The 26,176-nt window shown below is 37.8% G+C and overlaps 1 protein-coding gene across 1 annotated transcript; it reads right to left on the bottom strand.

The window, feature by feature from the left end:
- Window positions 1–10,623: 10,623 nt before the first annotated feature.
- LOC129805200 (TBC1 domain family member 17) lies at window positions 10,624–26,167 on the bottom strand. The gene is made up of 4 exons (XM_055852967.1): window positions 25,923–26,167; window positions 18,260–19,039; window positions 15,470–16,021; window positions 10,624–11,893 (listed from the first exon to the last, which is right to left on the bottom strand). Exons 1-4 carry the CDS (start codon window positions 25,947–25,949, stop codon window positions 11,210–11,212), a joined length of 2,043 nt encoding a protein of 680 aa, XP_055708942.1. The 5' UTR covers window positions 25,950–26,167; the 3' UTR covers window positions 10,624–11,209.
- Window positions 26,168–26,176: the final 9 nt, after the last annotated feature.

Here is a 26,176-nt window from a genome sequence, read left to right as displayed (position 1 = left end):
GCGAGATGCCCGACATGTTTACAATTTTTTTTTTCATCCGAACCACCTCACAAAAATCTTTTAATTTTTCACTATTATAGTTTTCTTAATAAAAAAAACACATTTTCACAACACTCCAGACACTTGAGCGAGCTCGTGGGGCACAATATTTTATTTTTCAGGAAAAAAAAATTTCCTATTTTTCGAGCATTAACTCACCAAATATCCACATAATTCTTATCGGCACTGTATTTTTTTGCACCACAAGACACTTCACTACTTGTAGAGGCTTCTCGCCACAATTTTCACTATAGTTTTATTGAGAAAACTCGCGAAAACAATCACAACTTTGCGAATTAATTGCACTGTGAATTATTTTGTCTGTCATTTGACAGCACTGGAAGTCACTGAAAATTTTCTCTAGAGAGACGGTACTCTCTCTCTCTTGCTCAAGACACGGCAGCTCTTAGTTGATCTGTTTTAGAAAACAGCTCTTGATTCTAAGCACGACATGTTTAGGTTGATTCGGCTCTTAAAATATTCTTACAGACAAGAGCTGCATTTTTGCAAGTCCCATACAAAGTTAGAACTGCCGTTTTCTGAGTGAAGAACAGTTTACTCGACGTGATTCTTCACCCCCAAAATCACAAACGAATTTTCACGCATTTCGCATTTTCTGTTTTAAATAGTTTGAGTACAGAAGGCCAATATAAAAATGAAAGTTCATTAAAATTGATTAATAAACATTAGAGATAGAGTCCGATCCATTGGGATAAGGGTTTGATTGCAGTGGGTTGGAGTAGGGACGGATAGGATCAACCATTGGAAAGGTCTCGATTTCAGATACAATACACTAAAATTTCATCAAAATCGCTTCATAAATACCGAAAATACAATCTGGTCAAGACATTTTTGATTATAGGGAGCATCAAGACAGGAGTGCGACCTACCTTTGGAAAGGTCTCAACCTCGGCTACAATATACTAAAATTTAAAGAAAAATCATCGTCTAGTTTTCGAAATATTCGAAATCAAAATTTTGAAAATCGATTTTTCGGTTAATCGGACCTTCGATTAAATCGACTGAAGTTGTAGTACTCCACGAGAGCTTTCTAAAACATCAAAATTTTTCAAATTAATTCAAATGGCCATTTGAAAATTAAATTTTTGACTCCTTCTAGCTTGAGTCAGTGGGGTCGGGGGGCTTAAGTTTTTTTAATCGAAAGCTCTTAGGCCCATCTGTAACAAACTAAATCGATCGGTCGGTTCCAAAGGGGCTGAGTTATTGAGAAAACAAAATTTTCTGGTATTCCAAAAAGGGGGAAGGAGGGGGGGGGGGTGTATCTGAAATCATCCACTTCTAGCGACCCATTGATAACCTTTGCCGAAAATCGCTTGACGATTTCTCTCCAGAAGTAGTTGTACAACGGACGGACGTACGAACGGACGGACGAACGGAACATCCCACGAAATTCGTCAAAACGTGTAAATCCAAAATTTAAACCCGATCTGACGAGGTCGGATTTCACCTCGGACCACAAAAGCTGAGATTATAAACAATATCAGCTAATAGTCCTGACATATTTAACTAATAAAAAAATATTTTTTAGAAAATTGCAAGACCCGCTTAATCCCTTAAGGGTTAACTGGTAATTAAACTTTACTGCTGAATTAATGCTTAAAGATTTATTTTAAAATTGAATGAATATGGTGTTTTCTTGTTAGTTGGTTTCCAGCATCTCATATATCCGCATTCTATTGATAATAACACGGTGGTCTATATTATTTTAGTAATTGCACTGTGAGTCTAATTCCCGAATCATTAGGAACAATATTTACCAAATTATTGTATTTAAATATTTTTGTACTGTTGAATTAATTAACTCAAACAATTATGTCATCCATACTCGGTAATTTATAGATCGCTTAGTCCATCACCCCTTAGCCCACTAGCTCTATTAATTACTGAATCACTAGTCGCAGTATTTTATAATGTCAATTTTTTAAATAATAATCTAGGATAAATTTTCCAAGTAGGTACTTTGACTAATTAGCCCATTATTTGCAACATAGTCTTAAAGTTTGCTCAATTAGTTAATTTAACCATTTTAGCATCCGCACATGGTTATTTTTATTATTAGTTAACTCATTAATTTCATTAGGATACTTTTTTCAATTATTACTAAATCATTAGATTCAGTAAGTACTTGGGTAGGGTACAGTGAGTATTTATTCGCCAGTAAGTACTTTTTCGCCGCCTAACATAAAGTCGCGCTGAAAGACAATTATGAATTCATGGAATTACGAAATGAGTATTAGTTCATGACCTCTAGTCTAATGAATCAGAAAATGGATTCTTTTATTGACTATATTAATTGCAACTTATTACAAGAAATTCACGACTAGGTAAACAATCACTAAAAATATTATTTAGTATTATTTTATGTTTTTACTGTAGGACAGTATTTAATTCTTTTACACAAAGTCCATCTCTTATCTCTTATTAACTAAGTTTTGTTGCGATATTTATCTTTAATAAATATTTAATATATTGAACTAAAAATTTGTATCTGGTGAAAGGGACTAGTTTTCTTCGGCTTTGTAACCAATTTCTCAGCAAGATTGATTTTTGATTAATTTTCATGGCAAATAAATGTGCAAAAAACTAATTAAAATGTGCTAATATCCTATTAGAATAATAGTAGTACTGTATTTCGCATATTTGGAGATTTGCAAAAGCTATTGTTCCCTTAAATTCTGTTGAAAAGTAGTGGCAAATTAAGCCAGATTAGTTATGATAGGGCCTAGAGAAACACTGGTAAAAATAAAAGGATCAAATTGTTCCAAATTTTATCCTTTTGCAAAGGATGAATCAAATTAACATGTTCTATGATAAATGTACATTCGGAGTTTGAAATTTGATCCAACCTTTGCAAAAGGATCAAATTAGGATCAATTTGATCCTATTATTTTTACCAGTAGTGTTGCTCTAGGCCCTATCATAACTAATCTAGCTTAATTGACTCTGAAAACGATGTTCGATCGTCCGCATTCCTCGATCAGGACAAAACTATTTCCTCTCGCCGAGAGTGCCCTCTTTTCAGTTCCCTTATTTCCACAGAGAAGGAAAATACCTCGCAATTTTCAAACAATTACCAATTTAGTTACATTAATAGACATCAACAATCTTGTATAGGCAACGCTACAACGACTCCAACAAAACCTATAATCGCAAGACAGAGACAGATTCCCTTTCAAACATTGTCATCCCGATTGGATTTCTCCGGGTATTAAGACAAATAATGAGACATAATACTTAATTACTTGACAAGATAATTTAATTTAGTACAAAATGACGTTGTTTTTTTCACAGAGAAAATTATCGGTTACATTTTACCGATAAGTTTCTTTACATTATGTAGAATTTATTATATTACTTGGTATTAATGGACCTAGCCATGCTGAATTCTGGTGCTACTCCAATGAAAAATGAACGTGTTTTTTTAGCACTTTACCGTTCTCAAGTACTTCTACATAGATAAGATTTTGCCAGGGGTCAGTTCTCCATTTCGGATATTCCGATGCATCCAGGCCACCAATTGGGCCCCTTATGCTTCCCCACTCCTATTCTATCTTATCCCCCGATACGGGTAGCCGCTCTATATCGCAGCTCTGTGTGGACAATCAGTGCCGTTACTATATCACAGCATCCCTTCTCGGTGTGTGTTTGGGATCAGTGACAGCGAATATTTGTATCGATTGAAGTACCACTTTCACATCGAAACTCGTTTTCGTACCAGCCTCTATTGTTTTTAGGCGGTTCATTTTTTTTGCCAATATGCACCATTGACATTACTATTCATTCATTCACTGGACGAATTCGAAGCCGATATGGCATGAGAAATCTTTTTCTGCTGCCGCTCAGCCACGAACCCACGACCTCGCAGTCACAGAGCCACTGCTCTATCCACTGACCCACTCGAGGCGCCTACTTCTACATAATCGACTGTTCTTTATATTGGTTCCTGTAATGACTGTTTGGTGGTTTTAGAACACAACGAAGACTGAGGAAACAGCCGAGACAGGAAGCATTACAAAGAAAGGTCGATAATACAGAAGTACTTGAGAACTAAATTGTACTAAAAATTGACCTACATATAGCATGTTTATTTGAAAAAGCACCAATAATCATGATGCTTAGTACAATTACTAGATTGATTAACTCGTTCGATAGAATTAGCAAGTGGGCTATCTGCATTTCCTTTCTTCTGTATTTATTGCAATAGACGCATCACTGGCATTTCTAACAATTGCAGAAAGCCGAGCTAATATTCCCAATAAATGCTAGATTAATTAGAATAGTAATTATAGAGTAACTCCTTTCTTAGCGGATTAATTGACCTATAAAATACTGGATCATTTAGTCTAGTAAGTTCAATGGCCTTAGTGAAATTCACAACAGTATTACTTGAGCAAGTAATTATTGAGTTATCGTACATAGTGATGATGCTGTTTCAATGAAAAATGATAGGGGAAATGTTTCTCTTGAACATTTTTTAGTACATGTCTGTTCTTCTGTGTTATCGACTTTTCTATGAGTTGTCTCCTGTTTCGAATGTTCTCTCCAGCATTCTTTGTGTTCTAGAACCGCCAAACAGTCGTTACTGGAACCACCACAAATAAGAGTTTAGGGAGGCAGAACCACATGAGAATAGCCATGTACTAAAAAAAATCCAATCCTAAACCATCTTACAATAATAATAATAATAATAACAATGCTCACAACAGTCCATGAAGGAACAAGGCCTTCCCGCAAGGGGATTTCTAGACATGCATTACAGTAAGTCTCGCTATAGGCCATATTTGGTTTCAAATTTGACACTTGGGTCGCACTTAGTCCATGTCATTTTTTAAAATTATCAACGATTTTTAGTATTGAAATTGCTCGACGGCTTCCACTTTCTTTGCGATTGTAGTACTTGTCCTTGCTCTCTTCATTGTGGATCACAATTATCACAACTACTTAATAAAGTTTGCCAAAAATATTAAAATAATTATGACAAAATTGCATGTCGCATACTAAAAAACATAACCTAACTTAAAATCAGTGTTTTGAAATCAACGGTCGATAAATTGTGGACTATAGAGCGATGGCCTATAGCGAGACTCTACTGTATTATTTTTTGCACGGGGTGAGGTTGTCAGTCCCATGCCCGTGGAATCAAGTGCCAGTGAAGCTCACTGAATGCAATCCGAACACCTTTAACGCCAGAAAAATTTCTGGTGACCTAAAGGGGATTCGAACCTGGGACACTTGCATCGTAGAGCGAGTGCTCTACCACTTGAGCCATTAAGTCATACCTATACCTGTAGCAATTTGTCGAGTAAATTTTTGCGATTTTTTTACACTAAACTCGTAAGATTGTCTAATTTATCGAAATCAATCGGTCTGACGCTAATGGTTCGCTGCAGGCGTAACTCCCTGAAGAAGTCCCAATCACTAAAATTTGCTAGGGCAAATTTTACATCCAATTCCTTTACCAAATTCACCCTTGGTTTTTGAGTAAGAGGCTTCTTTTTCATCTCCGGCAGCTCATTGAAAATGAAAATTGGCCTTCTTCAGTGCCGATAAAAAAACCTCTTGAGTATCGCAAAGATCATCTTTCATCGCGATTCTTTGGTACAGAAGACAAAAAAAGGTACAATGCACAAAAGCTTCGGCAAATAAACAAATCAAACATGAAGTGAGAAAGTGCAATTAAGTCCAATGTCTTAAGTTAGCTGCCTTTTTTTTCGGTTGGTCCACCAAACTCATTTTGAGACACAATCTTGGTAATTATATCGTCTGTGTAGGGGATTTGAATGTGGCGAGAAAAATTCTCATAGATCTCGGAGGTGTTTTGTGTGATGAAATTTAGATGCAAAAAAGAAGGGTCCTCCCAGCCAATGTCTCGAGGGGAAACTTTCTAAAAATTGTGCCTTTTTTATGATCATGTCCGTCAACGTCAAAAATTCACGCGGTGAAGTCAAAAATGCTTCGAAAAAACGGTCTATTGGGCATAATGTGAAAAAGTGCAAAGTGCTTTACACCACATTGAGATGAATTAATAGACGCCATCAGAATGGTATGGAGGAGAGAAAAGACTGTTAATATTAATACGAACATGACCATTAGCAGTTTTTATTATTGATTAGATAGACAACAATTTGTTTATTGTGATTTCTTTGGAGAGTCTGTGGCCATGTCGTTTGCTGCCGAAATTGCGTTTCTTTTTTTTCATTCGCGCGATTTGAAGTGGAGGCCCCCTTTAGCCCAAGAAAAATATGCTGCACATTTGAAACACCCAGAAGAAAACGATCAAATAATTCAAAAGGTGTGTGAGGTGAGTACAAAAGATATAAAAGAGATTTTTGTTGTGCTGCTGAGAATGGACTGTTGGGTTCAAGAGTGGACCACCAAAAAAAAAAAAAACACAAGCAAATTGTAAATTATACCATCAAGTAGCTCTTTTATCGCCTTGTTCCCTCTCCTTTTACCCAAAACTTCATCTTCATCTTCAGCCCAAACTCTCACTAGTAACCCAATCATATATTAATTGAATCACTCAAAATCTAATCCGCACAACTTCACAAAAATGTGAAAGAAATCGCCCAGATCATTGCACAATACAATTAAATTTCTGATGAATGTTTCACTTGGAAAATCGTTCCTAGAGTTTCGCCTTTGATATTCCAAAATTATTTAACAGGCTCTTTTTTTGCTTCAGTATTTCCTCATCGTTTGTCCATCAGACAATCTCTTTTCACTGATGCGTCTCGCTAATACCCCAAAGAATGCCATATTTTTGTCACTTCTTTCACATACAAATTTTCAACTGAAAGTCTTGAAAAGGTAGAAAAACGAATAAATTCAAAATATCACGCCTTTTGCACAATTATTGCAATTTTGGATGATTTTTTTGGCAAGTGTTTCAGCACTCTTTCAGATGCATAACAAACCGTACAAAATCTTAAATAACATTACTCAATCATCATGATCTCATTGGGATTAAATGCTAGAGATTTATTGCACTTAAAATTATGTTGTTACCCATTGAAAAGTAAAAAAAAACGTGCAAAATTGGATGAAAAACAACGATCTTTGAAGCTATTAAATACAAAAAAAAACATGGCAAAGCATCCCAGCTTTGCAGAATGCTCGAACTCACGAGAAAGAGCTACTTGTGAATTATTTTTTGTAACAAGTGTGCATTTTAGAATGGTCTAGACTAGACATTAGTAACGTTCTCACGCGCAACTAAAAATGAAAATTCGAGAAATAAATCATTTACGATTAATTCACAGAAAAAAATATTTTGTGAAATCGTTCGTAAATGTTTGTGAAATCCTATGGCGGAGTTACAAAATGCTCGTGAATCCTATAATCCACAAACAAGTTCGTAAAAGTTTGTAGTTTTTTCACAAACATTGTTCGTAAAATGATCATTTGACGAACGTTTTTTGTACTTTTACAAACATTTGTTCGTAAATGTTCGTAAACACACAAAAAAATGTTCGAAAAATTTTGTCATTTTTCAAAAATACTAAAATACGAACAAATGACAAAATTTTACGAAAATTTTTTGTGTGTTTACGAACTGGATGGAGACGGCAGTGGCTGATCATTTGTGTAGATATTAAACAAAGTAGGAACCAGGACACTACCTTGCGGTAGCCCATTTTTTGCAGTCTACATCTGCTTTTCTGACCACGGAAATCAACAAAGAATCATATTTTCCGGGCAAATAATTCAAGGATCCAGTCAACAGTGACGGGTCCAAAATTCTTTATCTCTTCAGTGTACAAGGCCTAGTAGTCTGGCTATATTCACTCATATGAGTTGATTTTATGTGTGTTGTAGTCCGTTTCGTTTATTTATTGATAATTTATCTTTTAATTTATTGACAGTTTGATCCTTTTAAGGTATTTTATTGGACAGGATTTCGGTAAAAAAATAGGCCTAAGGCCTAAGACCTGAGCAAGGTGATTAAAGGAGAGGAACAAAAAAGGCGTATAGGTCGTCAATGCCATCCTGTTTTTCATCGCTTTAATAGCCGAAGTGAACTCGTCTACACAAAAAGGTGCAGACAGGCGATTAACCTGTGAGGCGACATTCGGAATTATTTTTGGCTTAGCCGCGGTTTTACCAACTTTGCCATTCAGGAGCAATTGATGAGCGATTTAATTTACATTGACTTGTGAAAGAATACTGTCGGTGGTGGGGTCTATTTCGAGGTATTGTATTAAACTCCAGGCCTGATAGCTGCTGTGAGTGAGATTGAGACCCTTAACAGTCGACACCCAGCGTTCTCGACGGCTTTTCGCAACAGCATTGGCTAGTGCACTACCATGCTCTATCGAAGCATCACTAAAAGAATTCTCTTCAAAAGTCCAGTAGTACTCCGACATCAAAACAGATATCTCAGAAAGGCAAACCAGGGATGTAGCTAGTGCGAGGGTCCTAGGAATGCGCAACCTTGACATCCTTTTGAATATTCGACAAGAGTTTTTCTCAATTTTCCTTGCAAAAGTTGAACCTTCGCCGAAAAGGAACAACTCTGCGCTTAACGGCAACCGTAACTTGGCACCCTTTGCACATGATGGGTCTATGCTGGGAGTGCAATATCAGGGTAATGTATTTTTGCAGCAGGAAGGGGCTATTTTGTATTAGACAAAGATGAGATCAGAATTGTAACCCTATCGTCATTTCGCGTTGTAAAATGATGCTGGTAATATAGCATCGTGAATTAACGATAAGCCCTTGCCCTAGAACCACCCCTGGAGAGCTTCCTCATCTGTGTTCGTTGTAGAGTAGCCTCAGAGAGTATTCTGACAATTCTACGACAGTTAAAGCCACCGAGAACAAAGCGGACAGGAGGTGTTGCGAAGTTACTCGGTTCTTAGAACTTAATGTCCTATCCTGGGGACTTGTAAACCAAGGGGTAACTCATTTCCATTTTTTCTGACAAGGGTTTCCGGTTTCTCGAGTTTCGCGATGCAATTTTTGGGTTTCTCGTGTTTCGCGATGCAGACAATGGGTTTCTCGAGTTTCGCGATGCAATTTTTGGGTTTCTCGGGTTTCGCGATGCAGACAATGGGTTTCTCGGGTTTCGCGATGCAGATAATGGGTTTCTCGAGTTTCGCGATGCAATTTTTGGGTTTCTCGGGTTTCGCGATGCAATTTGTGGGTTTCTTGGGTTTCGCGATGCAGAAATTGGGTTTCTCAGGTTTCGCGATGCAGACAATGGGTTTCTCGAGTTTCGCGATGCAATTTTTGGGTTTCTCGGGTTTCGCGATACAGACAATGGGTTTCTCGGGTTTCGCGATGCAGAGAATGGGTTTCTCGAGTTTCGCGATGCAATTTTTGGGTTTCTCGGGTTTCGCGATGCAATTTGTGGGTTTCTTGGGTTTCGCGATGCAGAAATTGGGTTTCTCAGGTTTCGCGATGCAGACAGTGGGTTTCTCGGGTTTCGCGATGCAATTTTTGGGTTTCTCGGGTTTCGCGATGCGGACAATGGGTTTCTTGGGTTTCGCGATGCAGAGAATGGGTTTCTCGAGTTTCGCGATGCAATTTTTGGGTTTCTCGGGTTTCGCGATGCAATTTGTGGGTTTCTTGGGTTTCGCGATGCAGAAATTGGGTTTCTCAGGTTTCGCGATGCAGACAATGGGTTTCTCGAGTTTCGCGATGCAATTTTTGGGTTTCTCGGGTTTCGCGATGCAGACAATGGGTTTCTCGGGTTTCGCGATGCAGACAGTGGGTTTCTCGGGTTTCGCGAAGCGTTTCTCAGACAATTGACGAGGGTTTCTTAATATGAGTTACCCCTTGTTGTAAACGGATGTTACCGAGAAGATTTCAAAGTCTACGGTCAAGATCTATATGTTGTTGGAGTCAGTGAGCGCAACGGATTTGATGCTAATGTCCGATTTTACATAAATGGCGCTACCATATTTCTCATGGACCCTCTCAATAACGAATTGCATGGAGACCCTCTATGGATCTCCTGAATACAAAAGACATCACATTTATATTTTATATTTATATATAGCAAAGATCTTCTTTGCTCATCGACAGGCCTTCTATATTCAGTGAAATTATACTAAGAGCCGGTCCTGAAAAGAACCTTTCTGTGTTGAGTGTAGACATTACCGCAAGAGAATCCGCGAGTTTACCTGGAAACAGATGGTTTGTGATTTGAAATTATCTTTTCCTACTGCAGTGCATGAAGTTAGACGGGTTAGGAGAAAAAGTCTGTAAGAGTTGATCGGTCGGGTATGAAATATCACTCTTGAAATAAATTCCAGACTAAACACACGTGGTTTTATTAAGCTCCATTTATAATCCTGAATTTGGCAACGAGACTAAGATAATAATTTATCGCCCAATTTCAGGTAAAGACATTACAATGTACGTAAAACATTTAATAATTTATAAATTTTGTCATCTTGTATTTACGCATTTTAGCTAATTTTCTTCTTTGAGAGTGTTTTTTAGGGAAGTGAAATTTGTAACATTATAACCCCCCTTACCTGTTTAGAATTGTTCTTCGCCTAAAGTTTATTACCTGAAAAATATAGAAATCTTTTGATTGAATAATTAAAAATCAAATTATGCTATGTGCACTTTTATTTGAAAACCTTTTAAAACACTTTATTGTTTACAATATTCAGTACAAATGTAAAACACCTCCCACTTTTGTATATTTCAATGTCCAATTTAATGAGATTCTGATCAACTCAAGAAACTCAATAAAAATTAAATAAAACACAAATTCCTGTTAAAAATTCACTTTTTGATCGCTGTTTTTGTTTTTGATGATAGATGCTGTCATTTGATTCCTTTGCACATGTTTAATTGAAAAGTTTTTTGTTTCTTTTATTCTTCAAATAAAATGTTCAAATTGCTCTCAAAAATTCAGTCAATTCCTTATCCAATTGAGTAATGCAAATTTTATATTGTTTGAGGGAAAATTTATCCTCGAAGGCGCATCTCCACAGCCGATCCAAGTGACCTCTGTGAGTCTCGGGAGGATTTCTCTAACTTTAGGCGTAAAAGCAAAGACACCTCGACTCCTAAAATCTTGTGTTTTTTTTTCTTATTTTGACAATTCTATCTCTAGAGAACGTAAGTATTTCTCCAGAGTTCTCAAGCATTCATCACAATATGATGGAGATGATGGTCCTGGAGCCTGTAACTAGTAGAAATTGAAGTACATGGATTGCTCAAGAGCCTCCTCAATTTTCTTCTGTAGCTTCTCCTCTTCCTCCACACTCTTCGTAGGTCCACTGATCACAGCATCAGATTCATCATCGCTATCCGTGTGAACTTCCTGCACCTTCTCCATCGGCTCCTCCCCAATTATCCCCCGAATCTCATCCGTGAGATGTGGTGCATTCTTCACCTGGTGGTAGATGGCTTCAGCCTTTGCAAGCACCCTGTCCAGATCAATTCTCATGGACAACTCATTGACATGCTTGAGGATTTCATTGAACTCATACTTATTGCCAATAATCGTCTCGGTCTCTTCATCGAGAATCGCTAAACTGACAAATAGATGATAGTTGATACACGGTAATCCCGTCCAAAGAACCTCCCACAGCCTCATGATATCATCCTGTGAGAATTCTCTCTTGAACCAAACCAACAACCACCGGAAGCAGAAGTACATGTTATCCGAACCAGTTTCCAAGAAATAACTATGAAGTTTGGGATTTGCAAAGGCCAGCAAGCGATTGAGGTCATGCAGTTGCCTCTTCATTCCCGCCTGATCCATGTCAAAGTTTGAAAAGACACGATCCATGAAGCCAACAAAGCACCAAAAGGCATCCTTCTCATTTTGCATCACATACAGAATGGGCGCCAAAAGATCACTCATGCCCTATTATCCCCAAAAATATATCAAAAGTAAAAGCCTGTTCTTAAATCCTATTTTCAAGCTGAGATCCCCTTATGATCATGTTTTTTTTTTTCAATTTCCTGATACAACCTTGAAGAAGACCCTAAAATTGACCAATTATGAAGCAAAAGGTGCGTATAGAGCCCGCGGTTGATGGATTTCTTTCCTTGTTGGCAGGAAAATCACATTTCCCGCCTCTAGCTCCAAGCAAGGCCTTTTACTGGCGGTATAGTTCTGTTGTCCGCCGTGTGGGCGGGGTTGGCTGACAGGAGACACTGTCAGTCAGTCGGTAGCGTTTTGGCCATTGACGTACAATTTTCATTTGACGTTTTTTCGGTTTCAAACGGTTCTCGCTTACATCTACCCTAAAGCCCAAAATAGACACAGGGATCGGCTTAGAGATCAGCCCGAAAAATGAGGATTGGTGTCGATACACTCACAGATCAGCCCATAACTTGGAGGATCAGGCTAGGGGTCAATTCAGAGACTTTACTGATTTGTTTGACTGATTAATAAACAAATGTGTGTAGCTATTCACAGGTTATGAGCTTTCTCTAAAAAAGCTCCTAATGGGTACTGAATATCGCAAATCAGTGTGGAGAGTTTGCAGTTTGGCGGGAATTCAAAATTTCTCAAAGAAGTCTGTCATTTTCGTAAAATATATGGAATAATGAACTAAAATTTCGCAATTTTATATCATTATATTAATCAATTCCTTTATCATTCGACATTTTATGCTTGATACAGAATATGTAGTGTGAAAATCTTCATTTATCTGCATCGTAAACCTTTAACATATAAGGTCTCTGAAAGTTAAATATTGTATCACACCTCATTTTGTCAACAATTATTCACATCGATGTTAGAGCAAGACAAGAGCAAGTCTTGGACACAGAGGGGGCTTCCGGAAGACGAATTAGACGAATTACTGCTCCCAAAAACTCTTTGCTCGTGTTCTTATAATGGGCTTCGAAATCAAAAACCATCACAAGAAACCCCGACAGGGTTTCATATTCTTCAAGTTGGAAAAATATTCGAGACATGCAAGCTGGAAAAAGACTTTTGAATGAAAAAATTTCAACAGACTGGAGTCCAAGAAATCAATCACATCCTGGAAGAAAAGCTTTCATAATTTGGAATACAGAAGGCAAAAACATAAATAAGGAATTTTAAGATGATTTCTTTCAGTATTCGAAAAAAAATAATATCGAGTTCCTCACAGTTATTTTCTAATTGCAGTTTCAGTGGCCCTTTGTAGATTGTCACAAAATACAATTTTAAGAAAAAAAGAAATGACAGAAAACTAGAAATAACAAAAATACAAGCACTTATGTACATAATTTTTCAAGAAAATCGCGTGGAAAATATGATACAGGTCATGATTATACATTTTCATAAATGTCAAATTAACTTAAATCAGTTTACCGTCCACCGCGAGAGGTGGTCGAGAATAAATCAGCGGCTAATCAGTAATTTGCTGATTCCACTGATGTGTCTGAATTCTGAATACGAAAACAACTTAGGAGCTTTTTGGAGACTTTTTTAATCAACTAAATCAGTAATCAGCTGGGATGTCTGAATTGGAATTCAGATTTATAAATGTGTAATCAGTAATCAGCTGAATCTCTGAATTGATCCCAAAAGCCCAAAATAGACAGGGATCAGCCCGAAAAATGAGGATTGGTGTCGATACACTCACGGATCAGCCTATAATTTGGAGGATGAGCTGATCTTCTAAATTCACGAGATCTAGTGAAATTACGAGGATTAGACGACATCAGCGCCAGTGCTGAAAATAAAAAGCTTTACTTTGGGTGATTTTGGGTGCTTTTCGAAATGTCAATTGGGTAAAAAAACATGGCGGAGAGTAATGGTACGCAATGTCGCAAAATCGTTAAACGCATTAAGATTAGAGTAATAGGACGATCAGAGTGCACCTATTGACGAAAAATCCATTAATAATGAACTTAAGAAGTCCTTGAGCAATAAAAGTGTGGAGATTTAATAGAAATTTACGCTGGAAACGCAAATCCTTGATCCTAAATCCTCAGTTTATGATAGTTTGGGCTGATCCTTTACCGCTAAATTTTTCGAGCTGAGTATTCTCCAAGATCAGCCTGTGTCTATTTTCGGTATAAAGAAACTTGTAGGGCAAAAGCCCAGCTACATTATTACAAATTAAAATAATATTTTTCTCGCGTTTTAAGCTTCTTTACCAAGAGAACTTTGAATTTTGAAAGGCTTTAGCTGGCAATTCTTTAAAAATGATGAAGTTCGGTTGAACTTTTTGGCATAAAAGAGCTTAAAAGCCTTAAAAGCAATGGCTACAGCAGACCGATAGCGCCATCTCCTATGTATCAACTCATCGATCTTCATCGAAAATTTTATTGCGGCAACGCGTCGATTTTTCGATTTAATTTTGTCGAATTTTAACGGGTTTCATCGATGAACTGTTGACAGGAAAGCAAAGTGCGAGTGGAAACCGTGAGAGCGCGCTCCTGCGCGTTAGTTGCTCTTGACAATCCGATTCCGAGCTCAAAAATGTGTACTCCGTGATGCTCCGTGTTTTTCCCCAATTTTTATGGTAAGTTTTCCATTTTCTTTCGAGTAAATTAGTGAAATATGTTACTGCAAGATTCTCAATGTGTTTCACAAAGCTGTTTGGATTGTGAAGTGTTTTTCCTGCCTCAATTTCAAGAGAAAAAAATACTTTGTACAATTTTTGACAGCTCGCCATCTTTAATTTTCCGTTTGTGAATTTATTTTCTTGTTTATCAGAGCTTAGCTTGATCGTTTTGAAAAGGTTTACAACAAATGTAATAAAGATCCTTCCCATACTGATATCTCTGTTATGCCCTAGACACACTTACGACTTAAACCGAGAGACGACTTAGTTAGAAATGATGGAAATAAAGTTTAACCATTTTGTCGAATATAATTGCACTAACCCGTTTGTCGGCTAATCCTCAAGTCTGTCAAGGCTCTTATATATCTCTCTCTTATATATTCAAATCAATTGAGAAATACTCTCTCTTGAAATAAAAATGAATAAGCTCTCTGTAAAAACAAATGATGAAAATTCACTCAATTGACAAGTTTACTGGCATTCCATTAACAAAAGTAAACTTCATAGATGGCGTAATAACTGTTCACAAAATAGAATTCTAAGGCGTTCAGGCGAAGGTTTTCGTGCAAATTTGTCAACAAATTTCTCCATGTACTGACACTACTGACAGAATATATTCCACATCTACAATTAAGCCGAAATCCTTAAAATCGATTAATCGAATTCGGCCGAATTATTGTTAAAAATTATGAAAGACGGAATTATAACCTGGCACTCCTCTTTCATCCCTTGCCAAAATGTTTCTGAGTTTAATGGCTCCTTCCTTTGTTACGGAAATTAAATGATGGAATATACAGTACGTAATGGACGGGCAGTCAATAAAATCGATTTTATAAATAATATCTTTTCGGTAATCTATAAAATATTCTTCATAATAGGGAATCTCAGCCAAATTCTTTCAATTAAATCGTGTAGTAAATTGTTAAACTTACTTGAACATATCCAAGGTCGAAGTTGTACATCACATACGTCATCAGCAATTCGTGCAACGTCTCCAAATTCGGGTTGTCATCTCCGGCAAAGAATTCGTGTGTACGATCTGTGCGTTTCACATCCTTCTCAATTTGGCACTTTCGATCGCGAAAATTTGAGAAATTGCTCTCCTGTACCGATGTCATTCGTAACCACTGACTCTTCATTGTGTAGTATTCAATTCTCTTCTGAGCCCTCAGATGTTCTCGTTGCTTCTCTGTGCTAGCCCACATATCGTAATCCAGCAGAAACTTCCACAATTCCGCTCGAATACCTTCTTCAATTCCACCACGGAAGATCTTCTCTTTGATCAGATCAACCTTCTCACTGGGAATGCTACCGTCCTCATTGATCATGCTCCGCCATACCATTTCACTTAGCGGTTGACCACGAGGTTGTACTTCAATTTGTGGTAGTCTCTGAGTGTCTGGACTCTCTGCCCGCCTGGCCAAATTGGCCACAGCAGCAGATTCAGGGTCTGGCCCCATGAGTCGTGGTGATGTGCTTAGCACCTAAGAAGGACAATTGAGAGCTTGTTCATTCTCTTAAAAAGGAAGAGATTCAAGTCGAGTTTTCTTAACGCAAATTTTGAGATGCAATTTCAGTCGGACTTTTTGATTACGGTTCAAAAGCCTTTAAAGTGAAATACGAAATTCCCTATTTTAGAGAGACGTTTCTACCCAAAGCGCTTCTGCTGGTACTTGATGCGAGTTCTTGACATATACCATGTGTCTCGCGAACCTTTCATCCTGGTAACGAAAGTTCCCTGTTTTAACACCGTTCAACAAACGCGTTCGGAACAGGATTCGGTCCAATGTAAATCTTTACGGGCTGGGAAAAAGCGAACGCGGTTGAAGCAATAGTTCTCTCTGATGGCCACCACTTTCTGAACATTTGGGAGGCCGCTACCGTCGCGGCTTGTTTAACAGGGAACTCTATATCGTTGCTGGGATAGTGCAGTAACTACACCAGGAAGTTATCTTAGAAGGAGTTCTGTTCTAAAGGAATGGAGGCACGCAAACATTTTGGTGAAAGGGAGTGGACATTCCAAGACTCGCCACCATCTTACAAATCGCACGCTAATGAAAATTGACTAAAATCAGCATTTAATTGTTCGTTTCAATCGCACCATAATTATAAGATCATTATTTTGATAAACACTCGATAAAAAATGAAAATGCGCAAATCCAAATTCGAACCCGGAACCCTGTCAAATATCTAGCATTATACCTCCACGGCTTTACCGCTAATACTTGCAGTTATGTCTTCTTTATTATATCGTAGTCGTAGACGTCATCACTTAAATTCTTTTATTATTTTTTAAAGAATTATTTAGTATTTGTGTCTATCGTCTGTAGTCAATGTTTTCAGAAATGGCCGTAAACACTTGAACTTATTGCTAACTTCACTTCACTAAAGTAGCGTCATGACGCGTGATGCGTGGAAGTTTGATTCATTATTTTTATGGCTATGGACCCGAGTGATTCCGACAGCCTTACATAAAATAGAAGAAGAAGAAGATTCATTATTTTGTCAAATAAGAGATTCTAATATAAAGTACGACAATCTTACAAAACAGAACGTCAAAGAAACTAGAAGGCACAGAAGACTCTTTTGGTCAATCGATCCGGATATCAAACGGTATTGTGTACCTTCATCAGGTAGTTGTTCCTGGTCGCACGTGAACTCCTGAAGGGAGGCAATCTAACCTAGCTTAATTCTTTGATATAGGTAAAAAAAAGCATTTTGTCGAGAATAAATGCTGTGGTAAAGGAATAATATCAAGTTCACAGTTTCACGTAAATCCTCCATTTTCACCGAAACGTCAAACTCAAATAACTAGACTGACATAATTATCTGGTACCGTACTGACGGTTACCAATTGAATGGTTCATCGGAAATAGCGGATTCCGAAGCGGCGAAATTCGGAACTAGATAACTTCACGCCATACATGTTTTCGTCATCATTTTTTGAGCGAGCTATCATCGAAGCGTCCATAAAAGAATTTGTCTCTCCATGAATTATTCGATTTTCCTTAATTATCTCAGTTGTTTTGTTCATCATCAATCCGTTGCAGGAATTGGCAGGAATCAAGAATCTGGTCATTTCTCGCCAGATTCTAATTCTCTTCTATCCATTCCTCCATTCAGGTACATTCATTCCCACCAAAGGGGTCAAGCATTCAACCATACACATCCTCACTAAAGCATTTGTTCCAATAACAGGTATCTTTCACAACCCTCAAGGGCTCCTTCATTCCATCAGGCATACACATTCTCACTCACTTATTCCAATCACAGGTAAACACACCACTATCAAACTTTTCAATTGTTCGTTCTCACCTTTCCGTGCAAAAGTGACACACACACTCCCATCATTTTTGACAAAAATTCACAATCGCGAGACAACCAACGGTGAACTAAACTTTGCATAGGTTTTTGACATCATTTCTCAATGACCTTCGACTGGTAAATATAGCACTATCGCATCCAAAACTTTCTTTCTAATCTCAACAGGGCGTTCCCTTTGTGTCAACACCAATTGCATCTCAATCAAATGTTGAGATATTTCACAGCAAATTTAGCCGCAAAATCCTACCCAAACACATCTTCATATTCAATATTTACACGAAAAGTGAGAGAAAATATTGACTCAATGATTTTCTCAATGATTCACAAAATGATAGCTTTGTGTGAAATATTCCCATGGATATGTTTCTCTGTAATTAAAAAGACAGCAATTAGCTTACCTCGTAGTCTTCCGTTGTTGACTGCATCATTGCGTTTGAAGGGGATGCGTTGTGACCAGGCGATGATCGTGGATTGTCAGGACTCGAAGTGGGTGGAGAAAGGGGAGTGGCTACGTAAACATCAGCAATTTTGGCAAAAATGTCCAAAGTTTGTTCATAGGGACGTCTCATCATATTAGAAATCCAACCACTGCCCGATTTGATGTCATCAATCTGCAATTCTGCAAAGGTCTTCTGCAACTTGTCTCTGTCCTGAGGTCTATTGTGATCCTCAACGACATCATAGACATTTCGATTGCGATGGTTGCGCTGAAGACAATGAGTCGACGACAGACTCCTCACGAAATTATCGGCATTCCCGTGCTGAAATACATACTCACTGTGCAGTCGCCCATCCACCCTTCCAATTAACTTAATCACCAGCCCATTCTTTAGCACCTCCACCGACTTCAAATCTCGCAGCCTAACGCGAATATTTCGTTGTTTCGGTGGCGTTTGTGCCTGTGTATCCTTAACGGTGATGTTGTTGGTGTTTGTATTAAAGATGAGACTTTCGCTAGTTGTACGATTTCGACGCACAATTGTGTCCACGAAGGACCACTCATCCTGCTCTTGGGTATCCGTGTCTGAGATCAGGAACCCATCATTCGGCCGCCACTCGATCCACAGCTCATTCGTCGAGAGACTGTGGATCAGGTGAATACTACCGGTTGTGTTGAGTTCAACCAGACAATTGGAGTTGGCTTTCTTCAGCAACACGCCATCGTGCGTACAGATTTCCTACAAGTACGCCCTCTAGTTACTTAGCTACCAACTATATTTTCACTTTTCAATAACCAATAATATTCCTTTCTTCAATCAAGGATTAGTAAACTATTCTCGTGAATAGACTTTTCTTTACAAATAATATAGAAAATGGGTGATGGAGCGTCTTGGCTTTGCCATATGGCTTAATTTCTCTAATTTCTTATCATACAAGGTTTCTGGAGAAACTTTGAGTTAGAATTTTAATATTGAGGGTCAATGATCCATTAAACTTTAAAAAAAAACTAAAATTGGCTGTTATTTAGGATTTTGAAATCGTCAGGGACTAGGGAAAACTCGTGTTAGACTATAGTTCAAGCAGTTCAAAAGTTTCTATTTGTTCAACAAACAAAATGATCTGCTATAACTTATAAACTAAGATCAGACGACATTGCGCAGATGTAACATACTTGAATTTCCATTTGGAACCAATTTCATCCTTAAAAGGATTCAAAAACCTTTCAAACGAATCTAAACTTATTCCAATCTGTTGAGAAATACGCTTTACAAAAGATAGAATTAAAACGAAATCACAAGAAAGCGTCTGTAAGAACAACAAAACATGTCTTTGGTGAGATAGGTGAAAGTAGCCCAAGGTAATTAAGGTCACGTTAATGATACGAAGATCGACTTATTGTGATTGGCGCCAAAGGTCGAAAGTCGTGATCTGCGCTTGTAGAAGCCGGTTCTTCTATAACTCTTGCAACGGTCATATTTTGGAATTCACGAACACTTTCCTCTCGATAGAACGGCACGAAAGGGAGCGTGTTCGTGTGGAGAGGATGTCAGTCTTGTTTGGAGCGAGGAAGAGGATGCATCTCCGTGTCCTGCACAGTAAAAAATCGTGTAAAAAAAAATAACGTGTAATTTCCAAATTACCACTAGAAAAATTGTAAATTTTGATTTTTACCACTATTAAAATGGTAAATTTTGTGTAAAAAATAATGTGTGTAAAAATTTTCAGCGTGTAATTCAAACATGTAATTTTTACCACTATTAAAGTGGAACAATGTCACTTAAAAAGTGGTAAATATTCAACAACGTGTAAAATTTGGTGCATGTACTCAAAAACGTGTAAAATCGCCATTACAGTTTGACAGCTGCTGGAAGCATCCACCTCGGTGAGTATTTTATTTAGTTTTTTGAGTTTTATAGCCTCTAATTTTGCGAAAAAGATCAAATCCCTCAAGAAAAAAGTGGAATACTACTGCTAGTGTGTATTTTTTAATGTTTTATATGAGTGATTGTGAAAAAATCCAGTGTTGAAATTTACATGGTGTCACACTGAGTTGCATTCTTTCTGCGCATATTTTGCCTCGGATTCTGGTTCAAAGGGCAGTCTTCTGCCAGTGGTGGCCCCCACAATAACCACCCCTTGTGATCATCAGTCCTTTAGTCCAATCTTAAAGAAATACAGTGTGAAAATCTGCATATATTTCAACGGGTATGAACTTGTTTCAACTTGTCACAATTCCATCTTCTATTCCCGGAATAGACGATTTGCCTCAGTGTTTCTACCCCGTGGGGCCCTCCTACGTTCTTAGTGAGTCTCAAATCCATCACTCACTGATTCTACCAAGTTACAATGAAAGTTTGAAGCGTATTTTTTCTGCTATTAAACTCCAACGACTACGATTGTGCAGTTCCGGAAACGATATCCTTTAGTGCGGTGCTTATAGGGTATTTACTTCTGTGGGTGACTCTCACATTAATACCTTTAATATAATTTAGCTTATTTTATATCTACAGAGGAAACTGGATCATGGAGGTGGATAACCAGGCGAAATGAAGGTATAGATTCTGACGGAAGAACTGGAAACTAGAATGCAGCAATTAGGAAGATGGTGACAAAGGAATAGCTGACGAAAGAAACTAGCAGCCCCTTGAGGTTAGAATTTTTTCTTATCTTCTTTTTTATCTTTTCATAATCGCGTCTATGTCGTTCTCGGAACTGCAAATTTTAAATTTCCATTTCCCGTCTGTCAAAACTAATTGTTTTTTTTTTCTAATTTACAGATTTGTCACCAAAATCGCTTCCTCAAGAAAGAAATCACTTCATATAAACAAGGCAAGTTGATGCTGGATATGGAGGAATAAAAAAATTATAATTATAAACATATGGAAAAAATAAAATTACACGTTAGAAATTACATGTTTTTTAATTTTACACGCTCCTTTTTACACATATATGAAAATTACATTCTGCAAATTACACGAAAAAAAACATTACATGTTAAAAATTACACGCAAAAAAAATTACACGCTGAAGATTACACGTTTTAAAAATTACACTTTTCCCAAAATTACCACTATAATAGAGATGTCAAAAATTACCTACTATTATAGTGGTACTTATTTTTTACTGTGTGGGTCTGGGTCTGAGCAGGTGGATAAATGGCATATTCCAAGGCCCAGGGCAACACGCTCACATAAGGATAGTCGGAATAATCGGTTATTTATACACTAATTGCCTTTTAATAAAACAAAAGCGTGGCAGAACGGTTGTAGGGGACTATGCAATACCTTCATAGTAACAATGGAACTATTTTCCAATCCCCCTAGGCTACAATACTCAACCCAAGTTACGATGGAACTACGAAGGGTAATCATAGAAATCGCGTGGGCTACGAGTTTAGAATGGCTCTGGGTATAACCACGATGCCAGGTAGCACTTCACCTGGAAGTACTCAAAACCTTTAAGCCAGAGTAGGTACCAAATGTCCGTACATTTTGATCTTGTCCTGCCGCCCATCGGTCGAAGAGTCCCCTGCTGTTATAGACTATTTTGGAGCCCTTCCTCATTTTTCACAATCAGGTCGGGTCTAACTAACCATGTGACTTCTAGCTCAGATAAAAACTAATGATAAGCCCAGATAAGCTTATGGTATAGCTGAGGTTTTTACAGGTGATCTTGGAATGCGTGTAAATTCGATTGTGACTTAAATTTTGGAGGTAGATTTAAACTTAAAAGAGAGAGCGGGCAAAGGTGACCGCTGCATCGAGGCCTCTTTATTGGGCCCTAAAATTTACCCTATTAAGGGCAGGGTGTATCAAGCCAGCCCGTTCTCCGGATAAACTCCATCAAACAGACTGGATGTATCCTTGATAATTCACTTTGAAACAGTACTGCTTAACCAAGCAGGTTCTGCCTCAAATAACACACACTGGGACTGTCACACACAAGGTGTATAACAATCTTCTCAGCCTCATTACATCCTCTGCGCATTTGATGCCAATCTTATTCATGTTTCTTCAAACAACGGCCGGTTAAAGTGTCAGAGCCCACCGGGCTCTCAAGCGGCTGCCTTCCACAACATAATCCGTCCGTTTTTTGTCAATATTGGCCATTGTTTCGGCTCCAAACAGCTGAAAAGCTGAAGCTAGAGGAAGAGAATAATCTGAATCCCGTCAGATTATTCACTTGCTCTCGTGAGAACTTTCTGGGGAATTCTTTCATTGTTTGGGCTGACTCTCGGCTGTTTTCACGGCCTCTAGTAACGGGTCTTTCGAGCCACCGGGCTTAAGGCAATAATGCCCACTTGTCTAGGCTACCCCCGGAGATGTCTCGAGAGTTTTAAGCAAGGTTAGAAATGAATTTCCAACCTTGCAGTCCGGCAAATGAATGCCTCTAGGGAAAAATTCCTCCAGAAATATTCTCAAATCCTGACCTAGGTCTTAACGCTTTTTGAAGAGAAGCCGCTGTTTCCTGGCAGTAGGGAGCCAATTGTTCGCTGGTAATCTATAGCCAATAGGATTCCGATGGTCTTAGGCCAAAGAGAGATGCGATTTCTCTGAAACATTTTTATCATTTTTACCCCACTTAATTACTAAGGTGAACCCCGTGTACCCACAATGCGTCATTGCAAAATTGCTACAGTACGTAGCAATATGCTGCTAAGTTGTCCGATGTTAAGGGAGCCGAATTAGCGAGAGTTTACTGTAATTCTTTATTTTACTGACAAAAAATACTGATCAAGAAGTGAATGAACGGGTGTCATTAGCACTGAGCATAGTGACCTAATTTCAATAAGAATTTTACAATTTTCATTCTCTAATCTCATAGAAACTACTTGTTAGAGTAGTAGCAAGTTGATAGCAGGATGGTAAAAATTTTGGATCATTTAACATCCTAGTTTTTTAATATTATTTGCCGTTAAAATGAGGCTTGTTTTGTCTACTTCGTGAAATGACTCGATTTAACCAAAACCATTGATTATATATTCCAAAATTAAAACCCGTATATTAGTTAAATTGTTCGTCTCTAATTGAAATGACAGGACGTTCCTAGTAGTAAAATTATCTAAAAATAATGTAATAGTCCTTAAATCCTTTAAGGATAAGTCATTGACTTAAAAAGTAGGGGTAACAAAAACCCTTGTAAAATCTTGGTGAAGTCAAAACTGTCTAACTTTTGTTTTGAAATATTCGTATCCTTTTTAGGATGTAAAGAAATATAATAGATATCCTGGCGATTTATTCGACAGTATCCTGATATGAATTAAAACCCATTATTATCCCTCAAAGATTAAAAAAATCCTGATTTGAAAATTATTTGTTCATCTTTAACAGTAAGACCGTCTTCAGACTAGAGGTTTACCCTAGTGTCCGAAACTCACAAAATCCTAAATAGCAACCAATTAAATTTGTTCTTCTGATTCAAATAGATTAATTCCCCAATAGTCCATTTTTAAGTCAAAATTTTCCAAAAAATTCGACTGATTAGAATCGAGAGAAGTTAAGACTTATGGCTAAGCCTTAGGTCTGAAGCCCGTATAGCATTAACCTGCGATCCATTGCCAGCTTCCCGGAGTAGAGTCCCTATTGCACATTCCCGGGGAGCCACGGATCGAGCTTCCTCTCAGCTTTACAGTTGAAGGCCGACTGAGGGACTTATTCGTATGTGCCTTCGGGATAATATATTGGACGCTCACAACTCCATCTACCGGCGATATAGTGTCCTCTGAAGTTAGCCGTTATAGCACCCCTCAGAGTCACCACCGCAACTGAACAGTGATTGGTACCGTTGACTTATGCCCTAGACACACTTACGATTAAAGTCCAGAGACGACTAAGCTCGTTCATAGCCAAGTCAGTTCCTGACGCACTACAAACGAGGTTTAGCATTCACTGGTACCCACAAAACATAGAATTTTTGGGTTTTTACAGTAATTTTACAAGTAATTTCATTTTCAAAGAAGATTAGTGCATTTAAGTAGAAATATCTGCATAAAAAAAACCCCAAAATTTATGTTTTGTGAGTCGCAGTGTATGTTAAGCCTCGTTTGTAGTGTGTCAGGAACTGACTTGGTTATGAACGAGCTTAGTCGTCTCTGGATTTTAGTGACAAGTGTGTCTAGGGCTTTAGCCGAGGCTTCGTCAGGACGGGCTTTCTCCCTCTAACTCCTCTAGGCTCAACAGTCCTACTACAAACCCGTGTTCTGGGAAAACTTTCGCACCTTCCTGACAGGTCCGTCGAGTATTCTCGCATGTTCTGTCTAGGCTCTAGTCTAGAGAGCGTATTTGTCAACCGAATAGGGTCATGTTAGGCTCGTTGGAAAGGTCTTGGAATTTTTGTCAATTCTGAACCGGTTCTGATCGGTTATGTATCGGTTCATAACCGATAACAAATTTTTGTCCGAAATTCAATTATATTACTCCTGATGTGTATTTTTGGAAATGTTTTGAGTTATTTATAAATCGGTTCACAACCGGTAATGAATCGGTTATGAACCGTCAACTAATTTTTATCTGAAAATCAATGCTGTTACTTTAAAAACAAATTTGTGGGATCTTTTGAGTGATTTTTACATCGGATAAAATCGGTAGTGATCCGGTTAACGCTAAATGATGCGAAAGTACTTTTGAGGTATAACATCAAAGTCATGAGAACAAGCATTTCGCGAAGCATGGGACCCTTTGTCATCTCTTTCCCGAGAAATCTTAAATAAAAACTTTTTTCTTGCTTTGGGAATGCTTCTAGAAATTCTCAATATAACTTCCCATTCTGATTATTCATTGGGATATTTATAGAATTTGCCCTCAATCGACAGTGTAGTATCTAATTTCTGATAAGAAATTATTTTTTTAAATAAATATCTTTGTTTTTCTCAATAACTCTTGAATCACTTTCTAAACTCCATATTAATTAATTTTCTTGTATTAGGAAACTAATGAGACTTGTTTGTTTTCTAAATTTTATTATTTTGGGTTTGTTTGTTTTTTTTTTGTTTTTAATTAAAAGATTGGAATGTTCACCTGATATTCCTCAAAATCAGTCAAAACATTGAAGAAAAAATACTTATCGCACAAAAGATAGCAATAAATCTTAAATTTTTTCTTCAACTGATAAGAGAGTTGATTTTAAAACTTGTTTAGATGTTCTGCAGTTATCTGATATAGGATAGTTTGATAAGGTTTTTGGAATTTGGCGGGATAATGAAATTTTAGGTGTTGTTGCCTTTCCGGAAAGCAATTCCCGGACAGTGTAATTTTTCTTTGTCTGAAGATGTTTGCAAAATGAGCAATCTGGGATTATTCAAACCATCCAGTAGATTGAGTAATCTTCCTGCTTAAGGGTCTGATCTATTTCCCAAGTTGATGGGCTAATTGAGGCTTTTTGTGGCGCAATTTTGTGACTCAGAGACTTGGAACAAAACAGTGATTTTTCTCATGTCTCCGCCACATAAACATCCCCCTTTTGTGCTAATTGTCTCTATTATTTGCTAATTTGTGATAACCATGGTCACAGCAAATCTCCGGGCAATGAGATTTGGGGCCAAAAAGGGGCAAAAGGAGGAGTTTTCTGGGGTCAAGAGGGCGAAAAAGTGCGCTCGAGAGAAAGCAAATGTCATTGACTCACATGGGCATTTTCGATGTTTTCATCCATTTTTTCAGCATAGCACAACTTTCAACACTTACAGAATTTTGCACATCACTTTCTGGGTACACTGGAAAAAGGGGTTTTGCGGAGAATTCTTAGAAAAAATCCCCGAGGAAAATTTAGAAAAAAGTAAAAGAAGCTTTTCCTGTCTCGTCACTGCCACTCTGTTTTCTGAAATTATTTCTCGGAGTAGCCACAATTTGAACAAATGGCGCTGCTGTTGTGAACATCAG

The sequence above is a fragment of the Phlebotomus papatasi genome, chromosome 3 (genome assembly GCF_024763615.1).
Source record: "Phlebotomus papatasi isolate M1 chromosome 3, Ppap_2.1, whole genome shotgun sequence".
Taxonomy (NCBI): Eukaryota; Metazoa; Arthropoda; class Insecta; order Diptera; family Psychodidae; genus Phlebotomus; species Phlebotomus papatasi.
This window is presented reverse-complemented; position numbering and strand designations above follow the sequence as displayed.

What these genes read in the sequence shown, in the direction of transcription:
- LOC129805200 (XM_055852967.1), bottom strand. Translation starts at nt 25,949, where the DNA reads ATGGATGAAAACATCGAAAATGCCCAT. An exon ending in AAAACATCGAAAATGCCCAT is followed by an intron (nt 19,040 to 25,922) that starts GTGAGTCAATGA and finishes GCGTACTTGTAG; the next exon opens with GAAATCTGTACGCACGATGG. An exon ending in TCGACCTTGGATATGTTCAA is followed by an intron (nt 11,894 to 15,469) that starts GTAAGTTTAACA and finishes TGGGGATAATAG; the next exon opens with GGCATGAGTGATCTTTTGGC.